General features: G+C 30.3%; 1 protein-coding gene and 1 long non-coding RNA gene across 8 annotated transcripts; both read left to right on the forward strand.

Annotated features, from left to right (window-relative positions):
- The first annotated feature begins 347 nt into the window (after positions 1-347).
- Positions 348-11482, forward strand: LOC120088726 (serine carboxypeptidase-like 51). Of its 7 annotated transcripts, XM_039046158.2 has the most exons (14): positions 348-479; positions 814-862; positions 987-1081; positions 3592-3699; positions 3827-4067; positions 6140-6183; positions 6286-6353; positions 7055-7160; positions 8278-8489; positions 9646-9715; positions 9849-9899; positions 10487-10539; positions 10798-10930; positions 11184-11482. In XM_039046158.2, the coding sequence occupies exons 1-14, from the start codon at positions 462-464 to the stop codon at positions 11250-11252; spliced, it is 1317 nt and encodes a 438-aa protein (XP_038902086.1). In that variant the 5' UTR covers positions 348-461; the 3' UTR covers positions 11253-11482. The 7 variants fall into 7 exon arrangements, 6 of the variants coding, with proteins under 6 accessions (XP_038902086.1, XP_090161675.1, XP_090161676.1 ...); XM_090305549.1 differs by having other exon boundaries at positions 6140-6353; XM_090305551.1 differs by lacking the exon at positions 348-479 and having other exon boundaries at positions 606-862; positions 10832-10930; positions 11184-11416.
- Positions 11483-17029: 5547 nt separating this feature from the next.
- Positions 17030-18883, forward strand: LOC120088844 (uncharacterized). The gene is made up of 5 exons (XR_005485048.2): positions 17030-17426; positions 17529-17593; positions 17679-17771; positions 17857-17921; positions 18641-18883. It is a non-coding gene; the product is annotated as an uncharacterized LOC120088844 (long non-coding RNA).
- Positions 18884-22246: the final 3363 nt, after the last annotated feature.

Genomic DNA, 22246 nt, shown 5'->3' on the forward strand with positions numbered 1-22246 from the left:
ACATTTTTTTAATTTCAATTAGATATATGTTTTTAACGATTCCTTAAACATATTTAATTCAACTTTCATTTAAATAAAATATTATCAATTTTGGTATTAAAAGCAATAATACACATTCAATTTAAAAATATATAATTATAATGCTAAATTCTCATAGTTTTTATAAATTAAAATTCAACAATTATAACATCTTATCTAAATATTAGGACATATAAGGTATTAAAGTTTTAAACTTAAATAATTAAAACATTTATTGTTATCCTAACAAAGTCTACAATATTAATATATATATATATAATAACTTTATAATTTATATATAAAAGTCGGGACGAGGGCGGAAACACGGAGCTGGGTCGGGATCGGGAATATATTCCCCGTCAAATATTTCGCACTCCCTCCTCCATCTCTCGTGTATTCAAGGATTTCCCACCTCATTCGAGACGGATGCGAGATCCCGATTCATGGATTTTTTTGAACATGTCTATATTCTTTGATAATCTTGTCTGTTTTCACTGTATCTTGTGCTGTCCAATTCCCTTTGCCGGATTATCCTGTCTGTTTTCACTGTATCTTGTGCTGTCTAATTTCCTTTGCCGTCCCTTATTTTGTTCTTATTTTCCAATGCATTCAATTTTTTTTTATATAAATAAATACCTCTATCTATTAAATCTCTTCTTTTATTAATTAATTAAAAAAAGAAAGAAAAAAAATATATCATTCTCTCCAATGGAGAAACTGTTTGTTCTTCGTCTCTGTCTTGTTCTGATTCTTTCTTCTTATTCTCTGTTTCAATTTGGAACTTCCACTACTCAGAAATCTCAAGATGGAAGTGAAGAATGGGGTTACGTTCAAGTCAGACCAAGTAAGCCAAAACTCCTTCTTTTCTTTTCATTTCTTTTTTTTTTTTTTTTTGTCATTTTAATTTAATTAAATAGTTTTTAATTTATAATATATGTTATTGTGAATTGTGATTGTGTGTTGTTCAGAAGCCCATATGTTTTGGTGGCTTTACAAAAGCCCCTTCAGAGTGGAGGATGGTTCTAAGCCATGGCCGACCATTCTTTGGTTACAGGGCGGGCCGGTGAGCCGTCTTTTCCAATTATTTATTTATTATTATATATTTTCATTTTATTATGGAAAAGAAACAAAATTTATGGCGTGGATCGACAACTTTCCATTTGAATGAATTGTATTTTCTTTTGAGCTCGACTAAGATGCATGAGATATTTTACATTTTGGTTGAAGTTGTGATCACTTAACTCCATCTTCAAATTATGATTTCAATTGTACTTTAAAAATTTAAGAAAAATTACGAGATTTTCTTTCCTTTTCTTTATCTCTTGAAATTTGTGAATTTTATCCTTACTTTTGTGTGTTGATCAAGCTTAATTTTTATAACGTTTTGATTTTTGAAAAACAAACTTATAAAAATTACTGCTTCCTCAAATGAGTTTCTTTATTTTAATGTTTAATTTTTAGAGATATTTTCAAAATCTAAGCCTGTTTTGAAAACTATAAAATTTTGTTTCAAGAACTTTTTTTTCCAAAAAAAAAAAAAAAAGGAGAAAAGACTATTGTAATATTAAGAAAGATTAAGAATTGAAATATTAAGAAAGATGAAAACTATTGTACAAATAAATGATAAAATGTGAGCCCAATTTTTAAAATTCCAAAAAAAAGAGATATGTGTACTTTTTTTTCAATAGGTAATATTATTATACAACAACAAGAGAGATCCTACAGCCTAAGATCAAGGCATTATAGCAAATAAACCATCTACATAAACAGCGCGCAGATGAAATAAACATAACCATAATAAAAAGACAACCCAAAAGGAAAAACAAACAAACCAACCAGAAGAAAAAAAATTCCTACAAGCTGGAGAACACACAAAAACCAAAGTATCCAAGAGAAAACTAAAGACAACGAAAACAAAGAAGCTAGAGAAAGTCATGAAGATCAATCCGCCAAGAAGTAGCACGCGCACAAATCATAGAGACAATAAGCTGAAACAAAATATACGTCATTCTCGGATGCCCTCTATGCAACTGACGATTCCACTCCTGCCAAATAAAGTAAATTGACACACACCAAAAGACTCAAAATAACTTGCTTCGCACACCCTTACCAGACCCCACCCAACACACCTAACACAACTCCACATCCCACCCAGCAGCCCGATGAGACAAACCCAATAGACGCACTACACCCTCCCAAACACACAGTCAAAAAACAAATAATTTTGAGACTCTATCCCACCCACACAAAGCAGACAGGTAACATCTACCGACTGATTCCACCTTCTCAACTAATCCCAAGTACCTGATCGGTAAAAAGAAAGATAAAATCTCAAATTTCGGATTTTTGCGTGAAATCCCTGCTATTTTTTATTCAACCGCTACAAGATCAACAATTCCATGAGCTTGGGCTTCTGTTGCTGACATAAAAACATCCCTTTCCATGTCTTTGGATACCACCCATAAGGGTTTGCCTGTTCTTTGTACATAAACCCTCCTTCACTGCTAGCCAGACACAAAAAGAATGCCTCGAGATATTATCCCAGACCAAACCAGACGAGCCCAAGACACCCTAGGACACCTAGGATGCAAACTCTCCCACACAATAGCAACAAAGAAAATACCATTACCACTTGGAACCCAAACCCAACTATCCTCCACGTTCATCTTCGGCACCATACCCTAAAACAAACCCCACAATTCAAGAAGTTCCCACGAAACCAAAGGCCAATGCCAATAACCATCAATAGATAAGAAGTCTGACGGTCTAGCTTCACAATGACTGTCAGCATAAAAAATCACATGCTCCCCATAATTCTCCAAGATAGACCTCACAAGCAGCCACAGATCCCACCAAACAAAACATCTCCTCCCATTACCACTCTGCAACCTGACCAACAACTTAAGCTTATCCCGACAGTGTAAAATTGCCTTCAAACACTATGACTGTCCCACCTCAGCACAAACCGTCCATAACGACTGTCCTCTAAGCATATACTCCTCCATCCAAGCAATCCACAAGGGAGATGTGTACTTCATTATTTAATTTTTAGAGATATTTTCAAAATCTTAGACGTGTTCTAAGAATAAAAAAAAACGTTTTAAGAACTTGTTTTCTTAAAAAAAAAAAAAAAAAAAAACTTTCGATCATGAATTCATACTTCCTACGTTGGAAATGAAAATGTTGTAGAAGAAATCATAAAACAAACATAATTTTTAAAAATTCAAAAAGTTATCGAACATAACCTAAGTTTTGAAAGATGTTTATTTTTTTAAAAAAAAAAAAAATATTATCAAACATAATTTAAGTTTTGAAAGATGTTTATTTTTTTATTTTTTTAAAAAAATATTAAATTAATACCTAAGATAGGAATCAAACATTGAAGATGATATATAGTATAAACTTTATACTCATTTTAACAAAAGATGTTTACTTCGTAAAAATTGAAAATAGAGTAAAAGATGTCAACACATTTTTAATTTTGAAACGATGATTAATATAGTTAGCAAAATTTTTATATATTTGAAAATTATTATTTTTCTCTTAATAAATGATTGGAATATTGAAAAATAGGGTGGCTCGGGAACTGGGTTTGGGAACTTCCTAGAAATAGGGCCACTGGACTCGAAGTTAAAGCCAAGAAACTCAACATGGTTGCGAAAAGCAGACCTCTTATTTGTGGTGAACTTCCCTCTCCTTTTAATTTAATCAATCAATCAATCAATTATTGCTTTAATATTTTTGTTTTTATTATTTAGTTTAATTATTGAGATGGTATTATGATTACATTAAAAAAAAACAAAAATAGGACAATCCGGTTGGGACCGGATATAGCTATGTGGAGAGTTCGGGACAATTTGTGAAAGGCGATTGGGACGCCGCGACCGACATGACGACTTTGCTGGCTGAGGTTTCGAACGACAGTGTCGGCCTACAGAATACTCCTTTGTACATCTTTGCAGAGTCCTATGGTGGCAAATTTGCTGTCACTCTCGCTTTGTCCCTCCTTCGCGCCATCCGAGCTGGCCGTTTGAAACTTAATCTTGGAGGTACTTTTTATTTACTTTCACTTTATTTTTATGTTTTTATTTACTATTCGTAATCATATGATTTTTAATTTTTGTTTTTAAAAATTAATTTTTTTTTTTTTACGTTTTGTTTTTGTTTAATTTTGAAAAACCAAAAACCAAAAATAAAATGATTATCAAATTAGATAAAAAAGTAGTTTTAATAAACTTGTTTTTATTATTTAAATTTGGCCAAGAATTCAACGTTTTACATCATAAATATAAAAATTGTTGTAAGAATCTGAGAAGAGATAAGTACAATTGTCAAAAACTAAAAACCAAACATTAACCATTTTGTTTTATATTTTTTATTTTTGAAAATTAAGTCTATTTTCTTTCCATCTTTTTTATAATGATTTGCATCTTTCTTCATTATAATTGTTGATTTCTTAACCAAATTTAAAAAACAAAATAAGTTTTTAAAAGCTACTTTTTTTAGGTTTCAAAATTTGGTTTGATTTTTTAAATCATTGGTAAAAAATAAATAACAAAAAATGAAAATAGTGTTTATATGCTTAATTTAAAAAAAATAAAAACAAAAAGATTACCAAACAAGACCTAAAAGCCTTGTTCTATAATTATTTGGTTTTAAAAAATTAAGCTTATTTTCATATTGATTTATTGTGTTTTCATCTTTCTTGATCAAAAGAATAGTTCATTTATAAAAAAAAATATAAAGTTCTAAAAAATTATTTTGTTAAAGTTTTCAAAATTTAACTTGTTTTTGAAAAATAGGTGGAAAATAGATTAAAAAAAATTAAAGATGGAATATGAATATTAAAAAAAATAATTAAATGACAATGACATTAAGATGCTTACCATAAGGGCCTAAAATGTTAGAACACTTTTTTTTATTAAAGAAATCATATATGTTTTTTTATTAAAGAAATCATATATGTTTTTTTATTAAAGAAATCATATATGTTATCTCTATGATTGTTAAATTTAGAAAGAGAACAAAAAGGTAGTTTGTATAATGGAGAATGCAAGCATGTGGTTTTATTCTTTTGATAGAATTGGATATATTTTTTTTTATTTTTGATATTATATTGTTATGCTTAGTAGGTGTGAAATATCCCTTTTGTATTTTACCTCATACATAACTGACAAAAAGGGAAAAAAATAATCAAATACAAACTCATCAAAATGACTAATAATATCTGGGCCCATTTGAGTTATGTCTGTGATGGGTGAGTTGAGAACCCTATTTCTTTTTTTATTAAGATAAATTTATTTTATTTTATTTTTAGCTTTAATTCATCTAATTTCTATGTTTCAAACGGTTATAATTTTATCTATGAATTTTGAGTTTCATTTTCATGTGATTCTTAGGTTTCAATATTTTATAATTTTTTATAACTTTTTTTTTTTTTTTTGCTCATATTCACAATTGACCTTTGATATTAACTTTTAATTAATTAATTTAAAATATTAAGTAATGATGAAAAAACAATGAAAACTAATTTAATCAATTAATTAGTTATGTTAAATTAATAGTAGAAATTAATACTAATAAGTAATAACAAAAATTTAGTGAAAAATCAAGGATAACATTATAAATTCTGAAATCTAGAAAAGTGAAGGGAGAAAAAACAATTTAAAATTTACAAAATAAAAATATATTCCTCTTATATTTGAGATGAAACATGGAAATTTGAGTTTAAACCTAAATAAATCTTTAACTAAAATTGAGGAAATAAAATTAATCATTTAGAACGCTTTCACGATAATGATTCCGCTTTTAATTTTGTATTTCTAAAATTCAGAATAATTTCAATAGATAACAATTTTAGATTAATAATTAAGTGTATAATAATATTTTAAAAAATTTACAAATATAACAAAATTTATTAATAATAGACTTTATCGTTAATATACTTCTATCAACATCATAGTGTATCATTATTAAACTCTAAGAACTAAATCTAAATTTTATTATATCCGTAAAAATTCTACTATAACTACAAATAAATTTATGTCTTTCCTTCAACTTTGGTATGTTCTCATAATTTAAATATGTTTAGTTACTTATAGCATGGAATTTTGTTTTGCAGGGGTGGCCTTAGGAGACTCTTGGATATCCCCAGAAGATTTCACCGTTCGTTTCCCCACTCTCTCAATCTTGACCGTCCATTTTTTAATCAATTTCTCCATGGATAATATAAATAAATGTAATAATTTTTATGTAAAAATACTACAGTCTTCTTGGGCCCCTCTTCTCAGAGACCTCTCACGGATCGGCAGCGTGGCACAACAGCAATCAAATAGGTCAATCTTTTTCACTTTTTTTTTAGAATCTTTATTTATTTCAATAATACGAAAAAAAAATGAATAATATTCATTAAAAAGAAAAATGGTTAGACCCTCTCACATAACCATTTTGATTTTTATGTTTTTTTTAAAAAAATTAAACCTATTTTCATCTTTAGTTAAAATATTTTTTTTCTTATATTTTGAAATAATTTGTTCAATTTTAGTATTGTACTTTCAATTATTCTATCTTAGACCTTATACTTTGAACAAATCTTAAAGTTAGCTTCTAAATTTTGAAAACATTGGTAAAAATAAGATAACAAAATAAGAAATTTAGAGGTAAAAATGATGTTTATATATATTTATGGATAATTGCAATGTATAGCATTTATAGGAATAATAACCAAGTGAATCACAGTATTTTTTTAAAAAATTGCAAATATAGCAAAGTCTATCGTGATAGACTTCTATTGCTGATAGATTCTTACTAACTATATGGTTTATCGCTATTAGACTCCTACCAGGCTACCAACGATATGGTCTAACATTAATATACTATCTAAATTTTGTCATGTTTGTAATTTTTTTTTATACATTATATTATATTTACTAATACTTTAGATTCGATTGCTATATTTACAACTGTCCAAATCCAAAAGATAAATATTACCAACATCACGTTAATTTATCTAACAAAAGACATTTTTGAAAAACAGTTTAGCATTGAAGATAAGTGAGGAAATTAAAAAGGGGAGGTACGAAAATGCAACACTTTCTTGGAGTAATCTTGAGGATTTTATTTTCGCTAAAAGCAACGGCGTGGTATGTTTTTCTTTTCCCATGAATTACAAAACTCATTTTATTCATGATTTTTTTTCTCTCTAAAGGAATTCTAGATTAATATTGTGTTATTATAAGTTTACTTATTAGTTTGTTTTTTTTTTTTCAAAAAAAAAATAATATATGGAATAGAGGAATCTAACTTCTTACTCTGAGATCATCGTATTTATTTGGTGTTAATTAAATTATTTTGATATCAACTTTCAAATTCATGTTTACTAAATCTTCTAAAAATTGTGTATTGGTAAACTTTAAAAGAATCTATAAAACACGTGATTTTGAATTAGGTACACATTTTTTAAAATAACAGATATATTATACATAAAGTTGGTTTTTTTTATGTATATATAATAAAACTCTATTATTTACCCTTTTATGTGTAATAAGTTTGTGAGGTTTTTATTAAGAAAATACTAAATGTGTTAAGTATGACTCATTTGACACAACTCAAACTTCATGGTTATAATTAGATTACATGAATTGATAATTTAAGACTTTTGTAAATTGATAATGTTATGCCTATTTTAATAACAATTTGATTTTGAGTTTTTAATTTTTTGAAAAGATTTTTTTTTTAAAATGAATCAACTTATTTATAAATATAAAAAAAAATGTTACTATCTATTAGTGATAAACTACGATAGATTGTGATAATATGATAGATGTCTATCACAATTTATCATCTACTAATAAATGTCTATCGCAGTCTATTATTGATAGACAATGTATTTTGTTATACTTAAAATATTTTCAATAATTTTACCATTTAAAACAATTACCCTTTTGAAAATTAAGTTTATAAACACTACTTTTGCGACTAATAAATTTATTTGTTTTGTTATCTAACTTTTCTACTCTGTATTTTAAAATCTCAATCATGTAATTAGGTTTTGAAAACTTAAAAAAAAAAATCAAACACAGATTTTCGTAAGATAATTTAGAAAAAAAAAAGAGTATAAGTTCCAAAAAGTATAAAACTAAACAAAATTTGTACCAAATAATAACAAATTCTTTTACGACATGTCTATATTATTATTTTGATTTGGTTTGTGATATTGAATACATGAACTTTAATTAATTAAGGCATTTATTTTGGCAGGATTTCTATAATTTCATGTTGGATCAGGATATGGATCCAGTAATCTCAACAAGTGAAGAATCAAATAGCTTTAATACAGTAAAAGTAAAAGTAAAAAGTTATTCTGCATATCTCAGTCACAAAATTTACAAGCCAGGAGGTGAAGGAGACTTGGAAGCTTTGATGAATGGCCCAATTAAGCAGAAACTCAAAATTATCCCACCAAATGTCAAGTACGTAATTATATATCACGTTAATGTTAGAATAAATTACAAAAATCACCACTGAAATATATTGATAGTCGTAATTATACCTTCAAACTTTCAATTATAAAAATCGAACTTTAAATTTATATAAATATTAAAATTAGACTCTCACACTTACATGATTGTATAAGTTTCAAGGCTCAATTTTCATCTTTTATAAGTCCAATTCTTACAATTAATCTAGTTTGGGGGTCCGGCGTTTAAAGACCTAATTTTATGGTTGAAAATTTGAGGGTGTTATTATAATTACCATCTTACTTTAGAGGCAGCTTTTTACCATTTGATCTTAATTTTATTATCATAGCTCACTTTAAATGATGTCACTATTTTTTTTCTCTTACTATTTTTTTTTTTTTTTTTTTTGAAAAAAAAGGTTACTAAAACAATTTTAACATGTTAAAAATGTTTCAAATTGAGATATTTATATTTTAACATTTTGTTCTAAAAAATTATACTACTTGTGTTAGTAAATTTTAGAATTGGTATGCAAAAATGAATAGACTTCTTAAGAGAAGAAAAATTGAAAATCTTGCCATAATCATGGAAATTTAGTACAGAAATTATGTGATCTAATATAGAGATATTCATGGGCGGGTGAGACGTCTTCGTCCTGCCGTGACTTACTCCATATTTCAATTCTTAACCTTGCGATTTTTTCAAGTCTATTACTGTGTAAATTTTCTGTTTGGTTGTTTTATTTATTTATTTTTAACGAAATTTTTATTTATTCTTACCCAAATAAAATTTTTAAAATTTTATGTATTGGAAATAGGTAATTTCAAACATAAATCCATTTAAAGACAATATTATAAAATTTTATAACGAAAATAATAATATTTTATGTGTAAAGATATAATAAAATGTGTATATGAAGATATAATAACATGTGTCTCGGTAATGAGTGTATGATTGAAAAATGTAAATTCAAAAAAAGTTTGTTTTCAAATATAATAAAATGAATCAAAATATTTTCATGATATAACAAACTGCCATAGACTATCGCAGATAGATTATAATATTCTACCATATTTATAAATATTTTCAGTAATTTTATCATTTAAAATAATTTTTTTAAAAAAAATAACTAAAATTTGAGACTAAATCATAAATTTTGTATGCATAGATGGGGAAGTCAATCGGACACTGTATTCCTACTTTTTGAATCAGACTTTATGAAACCAAGGATTAAGGAGGTATATCTATTAACCAAACTAATTTCAATATTATTATTTGTTGAGTATTAAATTATTGCTTAGTATTTTTATTTCAATATAATTTTTTTTTTATTTCTTTTTATTCTTTCTTTCTTTCTCTCTGTTTGAGCAGGTTGATGAATTGCTCGTTCAAGGTGTCAATGTCACTGTATATAACGGTCAGGTTAGTATTTTCTTTTTCAAATTAATGATTTCACACGAAAACGGTCTTTTTTTTCTTTTAACCATACCATCAAGTTGGAGAACCAAACTTTTTCATTTCGAGGTTAATCATTGAGGTCCTATTAAATAATTATTTTATTTTTTATTTTTTATTTTTAGAAATTTAATATATTTTATCTCAATTTCTTACAATGATTTGCATATTTCTTAAGTATAATGGTTGAATTCTTAGCTAATTTCTAAAAACAAAAGCAAGTTTTTTAAAGCTACTTTTTTCTAGTTTTTAAAATTTGAGTTGGTTTTTAAACTATTGATAAAAGTAGATAATAAAGGAAGAAATTTGGAGATATAAATAGTGTCTATAGGCTTAATTTTAAAAAAAAAATGATTACCAAAAGAAACTAAACACTATATCAGTTGAGTTATATTCATTTTGACAATAACAACTTATTTAATACGTTATGTATATATTTACATGATTTTTTTATTAATAATATTTTGTAACAATAAATAGTCTATGAGTTTAGGCTAATTTCTTGTTAAATGAGATTTAATGGCAATAATGATAATTTCAATTGTTTTTTTTAGGCTGATCTTATTTGTTCAACCAAGGGAACAGAAGCATGGATCAATAAACTCAAGTAATTTTTCTTTTTAAGTGATTTCTATCTCTAAAGTCTTAATGATTTATGGTTATGTAATCAATCAGTGAAATGTTATATTAGAGTTCTTAATAGGACAATGATTAGATGTAATTTAATTGACATACGTGACAATTTTTAATTGAACTATTGATGGGTTGTACAAAGAAAGGTGCAGCTCAAACCAATGAAAAAAAAAATATTTTTCTTCCTAATATTTATTAAACTATTTTTTTTATTTTTTATTTTTCATTCGAGGTGGAAAGGACTAAAGTCATTCATAAACACACAGAGAATTCCTCTATTTTGTGGGAATGAGAAAGGCACCAAAGGCTTCTTTAGGTCATATAAAAACTTGAATTTCTATTGGATCCTCGGAGCAGGCCATTTTGTAAGTTATATGCACACACATATTCTTTTTATCTCTCAACTTTTGTTCTATTTTTCTAATTCAGGTATCGTTCGATAATTATTTTGTTTTTAAAATATTAAATCTATAAACATTATTTTTATCTCTAAATTTCTTCATTTGTTATCTACTTTTTATCAATGATTTAAAAAAGTTTTGAGAACTAAAAAAAAGTAACTTTCAAAAAATTAATTATTTAACTAATATTACTTATTTATGATTATGAATAATGTAGGTTCCAGTTGATCAGCCGTGTGTGGCATTAGATATGGTGGGAAAAATCACACAGTCACCCGCTTCTTGATGTAGCTATTTTTGACCACGAAAACACACAAAAAAAAAAAAAAAAAAAAAAAAAAAAAAAAAAGAAAGAAAGAAGAAGAACACATATTTTCTATTTAGAATATAATGAAACACATATCATTTAATTATAATTGATAAGAAGAAAAAAAAACACTTGAGATGTATTAATTGATTGAACTTCTTTTTTAAGTGTATTTGCTCTGAATAATGGAAATCTCTCATGTATTGAAACTGTTGTTGTGTGATGTAAATGATTGGTAAAAATAGCCTATACTCTTCTAATCCAGTTTTTATATTTCTTTTTTCCAATAGTCAACAGAATTGAGTTAATAGGTTAGAGTTATGAAATTTATGTTTTAGATTTAGAGTTGTAAGATAAAGTTGATCAATAAATATGCAAAATATAGAAAAAGAGGAAGATGAAGTTATAAATATGTAAACTTCAATCGTATTTACTACGAAAGTTGAGTTGTTTAAGTCAAATACCCCATAACTTCTTAATAACCATGAGATTGACTAGTCTTATCAAATGAGATTTTAGGATGAAAATATAAATAAGAAAACGACACACACAACAGACATACACACATTTATTAAAATATACATTTCTATTTATATATTCAAGAATAAAATCGATCTAAAGTCAATTAGTCTATGCATTTATAAACTAAAAAAGTATGATGTATTTTGATAGTACAAAACTCTGTTTAATAATAATGTTTGTTATATACATGGCTTACATAAGTGTTCAACACATGTATCCACATCGTGTTGGATTATCTAGACATGAACATGTTAATTATCCTAACCAAGTAGATGTCCTCCTTAGATGTATGTCCTTTTATGTTATAATTTTGAAATTATGTTTATATATATAAGGAGCTGTTTGGGGCACTGAGACTCATAGGATGTGCAGTGTTGTTATGTCTATGTTTGGGATGTGCATAATTGTTATGTCTGAGTTCATGTCTATGTTTTGGTGTGTAGAATTCATATGTCAGTGTTATATGGTTAAGTTTTTATACTCTGTAATAATTTGCCTGTATGAACACTATTTTTTAAAAAAATTATATTCCAATTATTATATCCATCATTTTTGGAATAAACATTGATTGCATTTTTTTTCCAATCTCAAGATATGGTATACAATTCAATTTCATATTATTCATTCCAAACTTCTCATCACCGAAAGCCAAATGGTTTTACAAAATAGTGTTAATTTAGATCGGACATAAAATTCATTCCACTGATAAAAAAAAAAATTAGATTGGATATGAAATTCATTAAATTCATTCCCCTCAAAAGATTTTACATAATTTGATGGCCTTATACATGACCATTTTATAACTTGTTCAGAAAAATTTGCATCCATATCTAAGGGCTGTATGCCACATGCCATTTGTGTATGTCACAAAAAATCAACAAATATATGATACCTATGTAATAAGAGACTAAGGGAAGTTACAAAAAATAATAACAAACCAACTTGCAAACATCGAGAACGTAATTAGTTAGTCTTGCCCAACAAACACATGCAATACCTTTTCCTTAGTTGTGGCTGAATAGCTAGAAAACCGTTTGTTCACTGAATATCATTCACCAACAGATTTATGAGGGTTAACTAATCGTCCTCCTCTAAACCTCAACTTGGTAGATTTGTTCAATGACCTCCTAACGCTTCTTAAGCTCCAATTCATATTTCTCTTTCTGCCATTGTACAAGTTTCTCCATTTCACTTTCTTGCACGTCCATTGATGTGTGTACAATGTCAAGCATTTCAGACTGGAAGGGAGTCCTTTTGCGTTTCCTTCCTCTCGTATCGCTATATGATCCAGTATGCCTACTGATGGGCGTATCTGGAAAAACCTCATCCATCCCATCAACGGTTGGTATGTTCATGTCAGGTATACTTTTTTGTTGCTCATTAACCTGTGATCCCAATCGAATATCCTCCAAATATTCATCTGTAGCAAATCTTGATCGTACGGGGTGTCACTACCTTCACCAGTGGCCCTATCTTTACCAAATACGATTGAAAGCTCATCATAGTGGGGGAATGGTTTATGTCTCAAACCTTTCGCGTTGGGATGAGACTACAAACAGAAACTTATATTATGTTAGAACATAATATTATATTAGAAAGAGTTCACCATTGTAAGATAATAATACTATAATGTGTTCTCTTATCCGAACCCATATATCGAAAACCTCTTTCTCTACTTCCATATATTTGAACTTGTCGTTCCAACCAAATCCACTGCATGCATTGCTCAGCATCTCAGCAATTGCACAATATTATTGCTTTAAAAATCTAACCTTGCACTCTATTGTCAACAACCCGATGGAACAGCTAGGAATTTTTTTCGCAAGTAGACATTATAGCTGTTGTAAATAGCCAAACTTGAATGTTCCATTATCAGCTTGCCAACCTATTTCTACCAAGTGCAATAGTGACTCCACTAATCATGCATTTTCAACCTTTGTCCAAATGTGTTTTGTCATTTTCTCACGTCCTATCATTTAGTTACATACATATGTATAACTTAATAAAATAAATTGGGCATAGTTAGATAATTAAATTTTGAGTACGAATAACGTAGAACGTGTTTCATCATTCAAATGAACCAATTAACACAACATAAATTAAGATAATTCAATACGGTAGATTGTTTGATCCGAAAGATAACACAATCTAAAAATAAGAGGAAGTTATTCATAGTAAAGCTAATTGAACAAGAAACTTTGTGCTCATGATTCTTGTTCCCATTCATCGAACATTTGCATCGCTAGCTCATCCTTGAAACTGGTCCATTCATCGGATATTTCAATAAATTGTATATTTTCATCGCCGAGCTCGTTAGATGTAGAATCTTCACCATCCGTTGTTCCGGACATTGTAGTCTGGCCCATCTCCCTCGTTATCAGGTAGTGCAGCAAGCAACATGTCGTTATTATTATACATTGGATCTTAATTGGGTAGTAGGACTTCCCACGTAGTATCGCCTAACGACCTTTGAATATGCCAAATGCTCTTTCTATGCAGTTTCTAGCGGATGAATGTTTCATGTTGAAAAATTTTTGTGGATTAGTCAATGCATTTCCAGCACTACGCCATTCTGAAATATGGTACCGCTCTCCCCTATATGGTGCCAAGAATCCATCGACATTGGAATATCCAGCATCATATAGGTAATAATAACCTAGGCATGGTATATAGAAAATTAGTTGGCAAACTATTTGCTCTTGAATCCAGATAATGGAATCACAAAAGTCTATACTCTTAGGAACCTTCAACCCGTATGGTCGAGAAATTGCATCCCTAAGCACTCTAGAATCAACTGAAGACCCTTCTCACTCTGGTAGCACAAATATGAACTCACCAGTTGGTGAATAGACGACAAGCACATTCGTGGCTATCTCACTTTTCCAAACGATAGCGGGGACGATCAATTGCACTTACATTGACCTTGATGTATGTGCCATCCAATGCACCCAGACATTTCTGTATAAGATCACACATTGACAAAAGGATAAACATTTCCTAGTTTCCTAAAAATCTAGAACCTAATATTTAATTGGGAGTGGAAATCCAATTGTTGTAATACCTCAAACCATTTCCACCTACTGTCAGTGTAGTCGCTCGTGATAGGCTCCGATTTTTTCAGCAATAACTCATGAAGTCTTAGTACTGCGGTCAGAACGGACCTAAAATGCCTCGAACAGTTTCACCAGACCATATGAATTGTCATCCAACTACTCGGTTCTTAACACCGTTCGCCAAAATGTGGAGAAAAATTGCCACCATCTCTCGGATGTCAACCTATTGAGTAGGTGCCAGACGATCGATAGTCCTAAGCATGTTACAGAGGATGACGAAAGTCTGTCTATCCATTCACGTGCTCTCACGACAGCAAGCGTCATTCTCATAAATAACCTGAAAGAAGTTTGGTTGTCTAATTCGACGTCAAATGTGAGAGGATTGATTCTCTATTCTACGATGGTCATTTAGTAATAGGGCCAACGTTAGGAATAGTTGTTGTTGGGACGTGGTAATGATTGAAAGAAGAGTAAAGACTTCTTCATTTGTTGTTGTTGAGACGTGGTAATGATTGAAAGAAGAGTAAAGACTTCTTCATTTTCCATATTTTGGGATAGAAACCTAAATCCCTACGATCCAAAAGAAAAGTTAGTTTTATCAGGGATAGGTCTGAATTGAAATATATTACTATAACTTCATGAGTTATTTGATAGTTTAACTAGTAGATTGGTAAATTAATTATCTCATTCTTAAATCCATATAAAAAAAGGTAAGAATTTACATTTGAACTATATTAAAAATCTGTAAGTTACCTTTTTATTATTCTTTTCATAAGTTGGTCAAAAGTCTGTATTAGTTTCAAAATTTTACTGGGAAGTAAACGTTTCAAAGACTATTTTTAATTCAATAATTTACATGGTGCAACTAAAATGAATAGTTACTTAATTAAAGACATGATTATATTAATTAAACCTTTCAAAGTTATATTAATTACTACAAATGAATAAATTAATTAAAGACATCATTATATGAATAGTTAATTAATTAATGACATGATTATATTACAGAGGATAGTTTAAAAAATGTTTCAAAAATTTTTAATTAAACATGATTATATTAATTAATAAAATTGAATAAATCAATGAATAAAATAATTAGAATAGTGATAATTGACCATAATTTTTATATTGATAATTTATACTAAAATAATTAAAAATGATTAAATAATATAAAAATCATATTAAAGAGTATAAACAATTACTATATCAAAGATATGATTCAATTTAGATTAATAATAGTAATAATTAATGTGATTTTAACAATTGGATAACTTCCATTAAAAACGAAAAGCCATATCGTTAATTTGAATTTATAAATCAAATTATCCAAGGTCAATTTGAGTATTATAATTACGGGCAGAATTGAAAACATCTAAAATTTTAAATTAATAAACAGTCTATTACACCAAAATTGATAACACAAAAAATGTCAAACAGTGAAAAATTAATAAACAGTTAATAACATCAAAAAATGTCAAATAATCGTGTACATAACGAGACACACCAACCTCAATAAGGCACATAAAAAAAATACAACTAAAATCTCAATGAGGCACAAAAAAAAAAATGGAATATAGGAGAAAAAAAAAAAAAAAGAAGCAACACACTAACTGCAAACTAATCGAATGTTTCGTATTAGTTTGGGCTGCATAATAAAACAAAAAACTGAAGTTAAAAAAAAATCTACAAATACTTCAAATGTAGGAAGAGAACTAGTTAGAATGGAGAGGTACCTGTATAACTTTTATGAAGTAGTATTTGGATGGAGAGTCCATGGATTGTCGAATCAAAACACAATGAGACACCCTACCACCCACCAAAAAATCAAAATTTAGGAAGTTAATAATATGAAAATAATCAAACCAAAGAATAGAAAGTAGAAAAGGAGAAACTAAATCAAACAACTTACCAGATTGACTTAACACCCTCACAATTTTTTAGTAATACTGTAATTTTCAGTAACTTTATTATTTTGAATTTTAGTAATTGTTATTAGTTGGAGGACATTTTTGGAATTTTGGACTTTAAGTGTAAATACGGAAATGCGGGAATTTAATGGTTGGCGTGAAATTATTCAATTCGAAATTCAATTTGAAAATTAATGTCAGGAATTAATTTTCTTTTAAAACAGAAATGAATTTAATAGTATAAAGTGGAATAGGGAAAGAAATTAAATATAATTATACTCATTTCCTTTTTTAGTTTTTTTTTATGATTATTATTTTTATAAAACAAAATCTTTTTCTTCTTCTTCCTCACGCCTCCCTACCCAAAATCCCCTCCCCCGTTTTTTTCCTCTCCACGCGAAACTCTCCAGCCGGCACCACGCGCGTCCGACCAAGCCGCCACCAGTCGCTGGTCGTTCATTCATGGGTCGCCATTCGCGCAAGTCGGTTTGATCGTCAGCAAGCAGCGATCGTCCAGCGCCGCTCGCCCCTCCGCACGCCGATCTCGCCCAGCTGGTCAGAGTCGCGTCCGTGCCGCCGCCGCCTCCAGCAAGCAGCCGATCTTCTCCACCGTCCATCGCCACGCTGCCTATCACCTGTTGTGTGGGTCTTCGTCGAACTCGTAGATTTGGGTAAGATCTATTTTTCTATTGGTTCGGGTTTCTTGAAGGATTTTTTTGGATGCCCATTAAGTTGGAATGAAAGTTAAATTAGTCGCATTATTTTGATTTTAGATTTGAGCTTGGAAAATTACAGAAGTGGTTGTCCAATGGATTCAAGATTGTTCGGCAAAGTTTTGGTAAGAGTTGTGGTCTTTGTTGTTCGGTTTGTGGGCACGTATTGATTACTTAATTAAATGTTGACTTAACCATTGTATCTTTAAGGTTGCAAGTCGTCCTCCATTGGGTTTTAAAATCTGTTAGGAGGAGATTTTGGAGGCGAAATCTTGGGAGTGGTTATTGATCAAGTTTCTTTGGGTAAGCTTTTGGGTATTTTAGATTTGGGTATGAGGTTTCGCAGTTATTGTTGGATTGAAATTTAATGGTTGTATTTGTATGATAGGGCCGTTACTTCAAACCGCTGTCATCATTTGGTTGTCTGATTTTATCTGCGGATTTTCGATTAAGGTAAGTAATCTTACTACTAGAACTACCCACGAGCTAGGCATTAGATGTATGCTAGTATGTTAAATGAAGGTTATGGCAGAATGACAACATGAAAGATTGATAGTATAATATGATTAAAGTATGTTCTGTTACGAGATCCGAATTATTTATTTATGCACATAGACACTTAAATGCTAGTATAAGATGGTATGTGCTTCCATGGTTGTATTTGATTTGATGATGTTGAGGTATACATGTATGTTGTAGAACCATGATGTTGAGGTGTATATGTGTATGTTGTAGAGCCATGATGTTGAGGTTTATATGTATGTCATAGATTCGTACAGTGATCATTATGATGTTGAGACTGTGCAAATGTTCTTACTGATTAGTTAGATGCCTATTAGATGTTGTGTTTCCTTCGGGATTCACCAGTTTGTGTTTCCTTCGGGATTCACCAGTCTGTGTCTCCTTCGGGATTCACCAGTCTGTGTCTCCTTCGGGATTCACCAGTCTGTGTCTCCTTCGGGATTCACCAGAGGTAGTGCATACTTAACTACAGTAGGATAGAACTCAGTTTCCTTCTTGTTTCATGTGCATATGTGTCCCATGAGGACTAGAGCAGTTATATGTTTCACTAAAGGTGGGTATCTAGAGGACATAGATGCCCAGCCTGACCCCAGTAGTGGGGTTACTTACTGAGTATTTTATACTCATTCTTTCTCATGTTGTTGTTTCAGGTAAGGGTAGAGATGCACCGACGATGGACAAGCGAAATTCGTGATCGAGCCACTAATACTAGTTTTTTACGCTTCCGCATCATGAGATTTAAAGTTCTTTTCATGTTTCTCTTAACTTTTAGTTTTGATGTTTAAAACTTATTTTTAAGAATTTTTTTCCAGACTTATTTATTGTCCTTTATGAGTTATGAGTACCCTACTATTGTTTTAGTATTTGAATTTAATGAAAGTCTTTTGAACCTACCTTATTTAATTAGCATTTATTTCGTCATAACTGAGTGTCATTTTGAGTTTCATGCATGCATGTATTTAGTAACAGCTTAATTTAAGTCCTAGGGGGTCGGGTCGTTACATTGACAAACTAAATCTTGGACAATGGAGGTTCTCAACAAATAGAGAAGAACCAATGTTGTTATATGAGAAGAGGGGTGGATGGAGACCGGTGGTTGTTGAACATTAATAACAACCACAACATATTTAAAAAAAAAATAGTGTGACCGATCTCAAAATTAAATACACATCATGTAAATGAACTCAAATCCAATTAATAAGTTTGTTAGTCATTAATGAAGTGGTTGAATGGGTAGTAGAAATATACAAGTAGAATAAAATCAGCAAACAATCAGCAAAGTCATTAATAAAATCAGCAAAGTCATTAATAAAGTTGGTGGCAGTTTAATAAATGAAGTAATTAAATAATGCATAATATTGAAAACGTGCAAAAAAAAAAAAAAAAAAAAACTAGGACTAACACAATTCAAGATTCAACGAGGCATTAGGATTAGAACAATAAGATACATAACAGAGAATTAGTAAGTAAATTAACATGGCTGAAAAATCAAATACACAGAACAACAGAGAATAAAGGCATGAAAATTTGAAGGGAAAGACAGAGAAGAAGACACAAAATTAAAAACGAAACAAATCACATAATAGAGAATACACAGAACAGAGGATTGAGGATCAAATACACAAAACATGTTTAGAACATGAAATACACATAACGTGTTTAGACAATGAAATACACAAAACATGAAATACACATAACATGTTTAGAAAATTAATCATGGCATGAAAATAAAATACACAAACAGTGGATCGAGGTATGAAATTGAAAATTTCAGGAGAAACAAAACAGAGACTCATCATTGGCCGATCTAGGTTTTAGAAAACGAACCTGAAGTGGACAATGTTCTCCCCCACCAAGCTGCAATTCCTTCAACCAGTTCCTGCCATGCATTCAACGATCGACGACCGAAGCAACACCGAGGACCAAAAACAAGCCATACAACGGGTTATGGGTGAATGGAGGGCCGTCAAAGCAGCAAGGACATGGTTGAGGCTGAGATTGAAGTGGTGAGGGGAAAAAAAGGAAAACACTAGATCTGTGAGAAAACAACAGATATGTGAAGAAAACAACAGATCTGTGACATACGAAAGCGGGTTGAGGACAAGATTGAGGAGAAAATTGAAGCAACTAGGGTTTCAGACGATGGTTGAGAGAGACGTGAGAGGGAAAGGGGAGAAGGAGATATGAGGGAAACAGATGAGGGAAATGGCAGATTTGAGATTGGAAGGATGAGTTCTGAGAGGGATTCACATGCGCAAAAGGGGAGACAAATAAATCTGTGACATACAAAAGCGGGAAGATGAAACGGTGACATATGAAAGCGGGTTGAGGACGAGATTAAGGAGGAGATTATAGTGGCTAGAGTTTTAGATGGTTGAGAGAGATGTGAGAGGGAAAGGGGAAAAGGAGATTTGAGGGAAACGAAGGAGGGATTCGCATGCGCAAAAGGAAGATGAACATACGTGTAAGTGAGGGAAAGGGAGACATCTGAGAAAGAGAAGAGGGAGAGACGTGTGAGGGAAAGGAGAGAGGGAGAGACGTGTGAGTGAGGGAAAGGGGGACATACGAAACACCCCTCCAAATTCCCATTACTATTTGCAAACCATTGGGCTGAATAGTTCAAATTGGTGATATATAAAAACGGATCCCCAAATATTGGGATGATATAGGATCTCAGTTTAAAACTCATATTGGACCCTTGAACACACCTTAAAATTGATGAGATTCTTCTTGACACCAACATATAAAAGTAAAAAGAGGATAAAAAACATCCTTCATTATTAAAAAAAAAAAAAAAAAAGAAAAAAAAAATACAAGATGTGTATAATAAATTTAAAACTAAATTGTGATGTGTAAACTTTTTATTATTAAGTTGAACAAAAGTCCACTAAAAAACCACTTTTAACACAACAATCAAACTACATATAGTATCTAAAACTGGCAGCCAACTCTCTGTTGGTATTTAACGAGAGAAATTATTTAAACATATTTTAAAAAACTGAAGGACTAAAAAGATTAATTCTAAGAGCTTAGGACATAAAATGCAATTTTGCCAAGAGAAAATTATGAAAACAGATGGGACTTTAAATACTAGATTTGTGCGCTAGGGCTTCTATTTCTAGGGGTGGATAACAAAACTGCTCAAACCAACCCGAATTGTAAAACCGAACCGAACCGAACCGATTTATAAGCAAAACTGAATTTTTCGATTCAATGCGGTTCGTTGGGCTGTTGAAACCGAATTTAAAATTCGGTTTGGTCCAAAGCTTGAAAATCGATTTCTAAACCAAACCGAACCGTTTAAATATAAATATATATAAAATTATAAATATAATATATATAATATTAATATTTATTTAATAATAAATAACCTAAATTTAAAACTAAAGCGAAAACCACCCAGTAGACCGCTGCACACACAAGTCACAATGCATTACGCAAGTTCTTCCTTTTCGTCTTCCTTTAGAACTTCTAGGGTATTTTTTTAGCCGCTGCCGCCGTTCTTCTTTCGTCGACCAGAGGAAACTTTCTCCGTTCTTCTTTCGTGAACCAGAGGACGCATGAAAGACTTTTGCCATTCTTCTTTCGTGAACCAAAGGAAAGACTTTCGCCGTTCTTTTTTCGTGAACCAGAGGACGTATGAAAGACCAGAAGACCACCGCTTCCATTTGTTTCGTGCTCAGGAAAGGAAAATAACCTTGCAGGCCGTAGCTCTAGTACATGTAAAAATTTTCTCCCTCATTTAACTCTAGTACCACATTAATATTTTTCATTTAAGAATTCTTAAATACATGTAAAAATTAGGTGTTAATGATTTTATAATGAAATTTTAGGTAAATAAAATTTGGTTCGTGTTTAGATCGCCACCCGCAAGCCGCAGCTCATTCGAGTCAGTCCTCATCCGATTGAATTATTGAAATTTTAGGTAAATAAAATAAAATTTTAAGTAACTAATGAAATTGTTAGGTAATCGTTATCTTATTTTTGCACAACTTTTGTTGTTGTTGTTGGTTGTTGTTGTTGTGTTTGAACAAATAAAATCCGATTGATGTTGTCTTGTTGTTGTTGGTTGTTGTTGTTGTATTTGAATTTTTAGTTTAAGTAAATGATTTTGTTTGATGGTAATAAGTTCTCTCTATTTTCTCCTTTATAGGTACCATCGGTCTATCACAATGAGCTTGAGCAAGAGCAACGATTCCAATGATGATGTTATTGTGATGCCACTACTACCACCACCACCACGAAAAAAACGAAAG

Source organism: Benincasa hispida, chromosome 10 (genome assembly GCF_027475165.1).
Source record: "Benincasa hispida cultivar pf3 chromosome 10, pf3_genome.v1.1, whole genome shotgun sequence".
Taxonomy (NCBI): Eukaryota; Viridiplantae; Streptophyta; class Magnoliopsida; order Cucurbitales; family Cucurbitaceae; genus Benincasa; species Benincasa hispida.

Bases quoted from the DNA above. Each gene is read 5' to 3' on its own strand.
- LOC120088726 (XM_090305548.1), top strand. From the start codon at position 727: ATGGAGAAACTGTTTGTTCTTCGTCTCTGTCTTGTTCTGATTCTTTCT. The intron at 4,068-6,139 runs GTACTTTTTATT...TTTGTTTTGCAG, and splicing joins TTTGAAACTTAATCTTGGAG to GGGTGGCCTTAGGAGACTCT. The intron at 8,490-9,645 runs GTACGTAATTAT...TTGTATGCATAG, and splicing joins ATTATCCCACCAAATGTCAA to ATGGGGAAGTCAATCGGACA.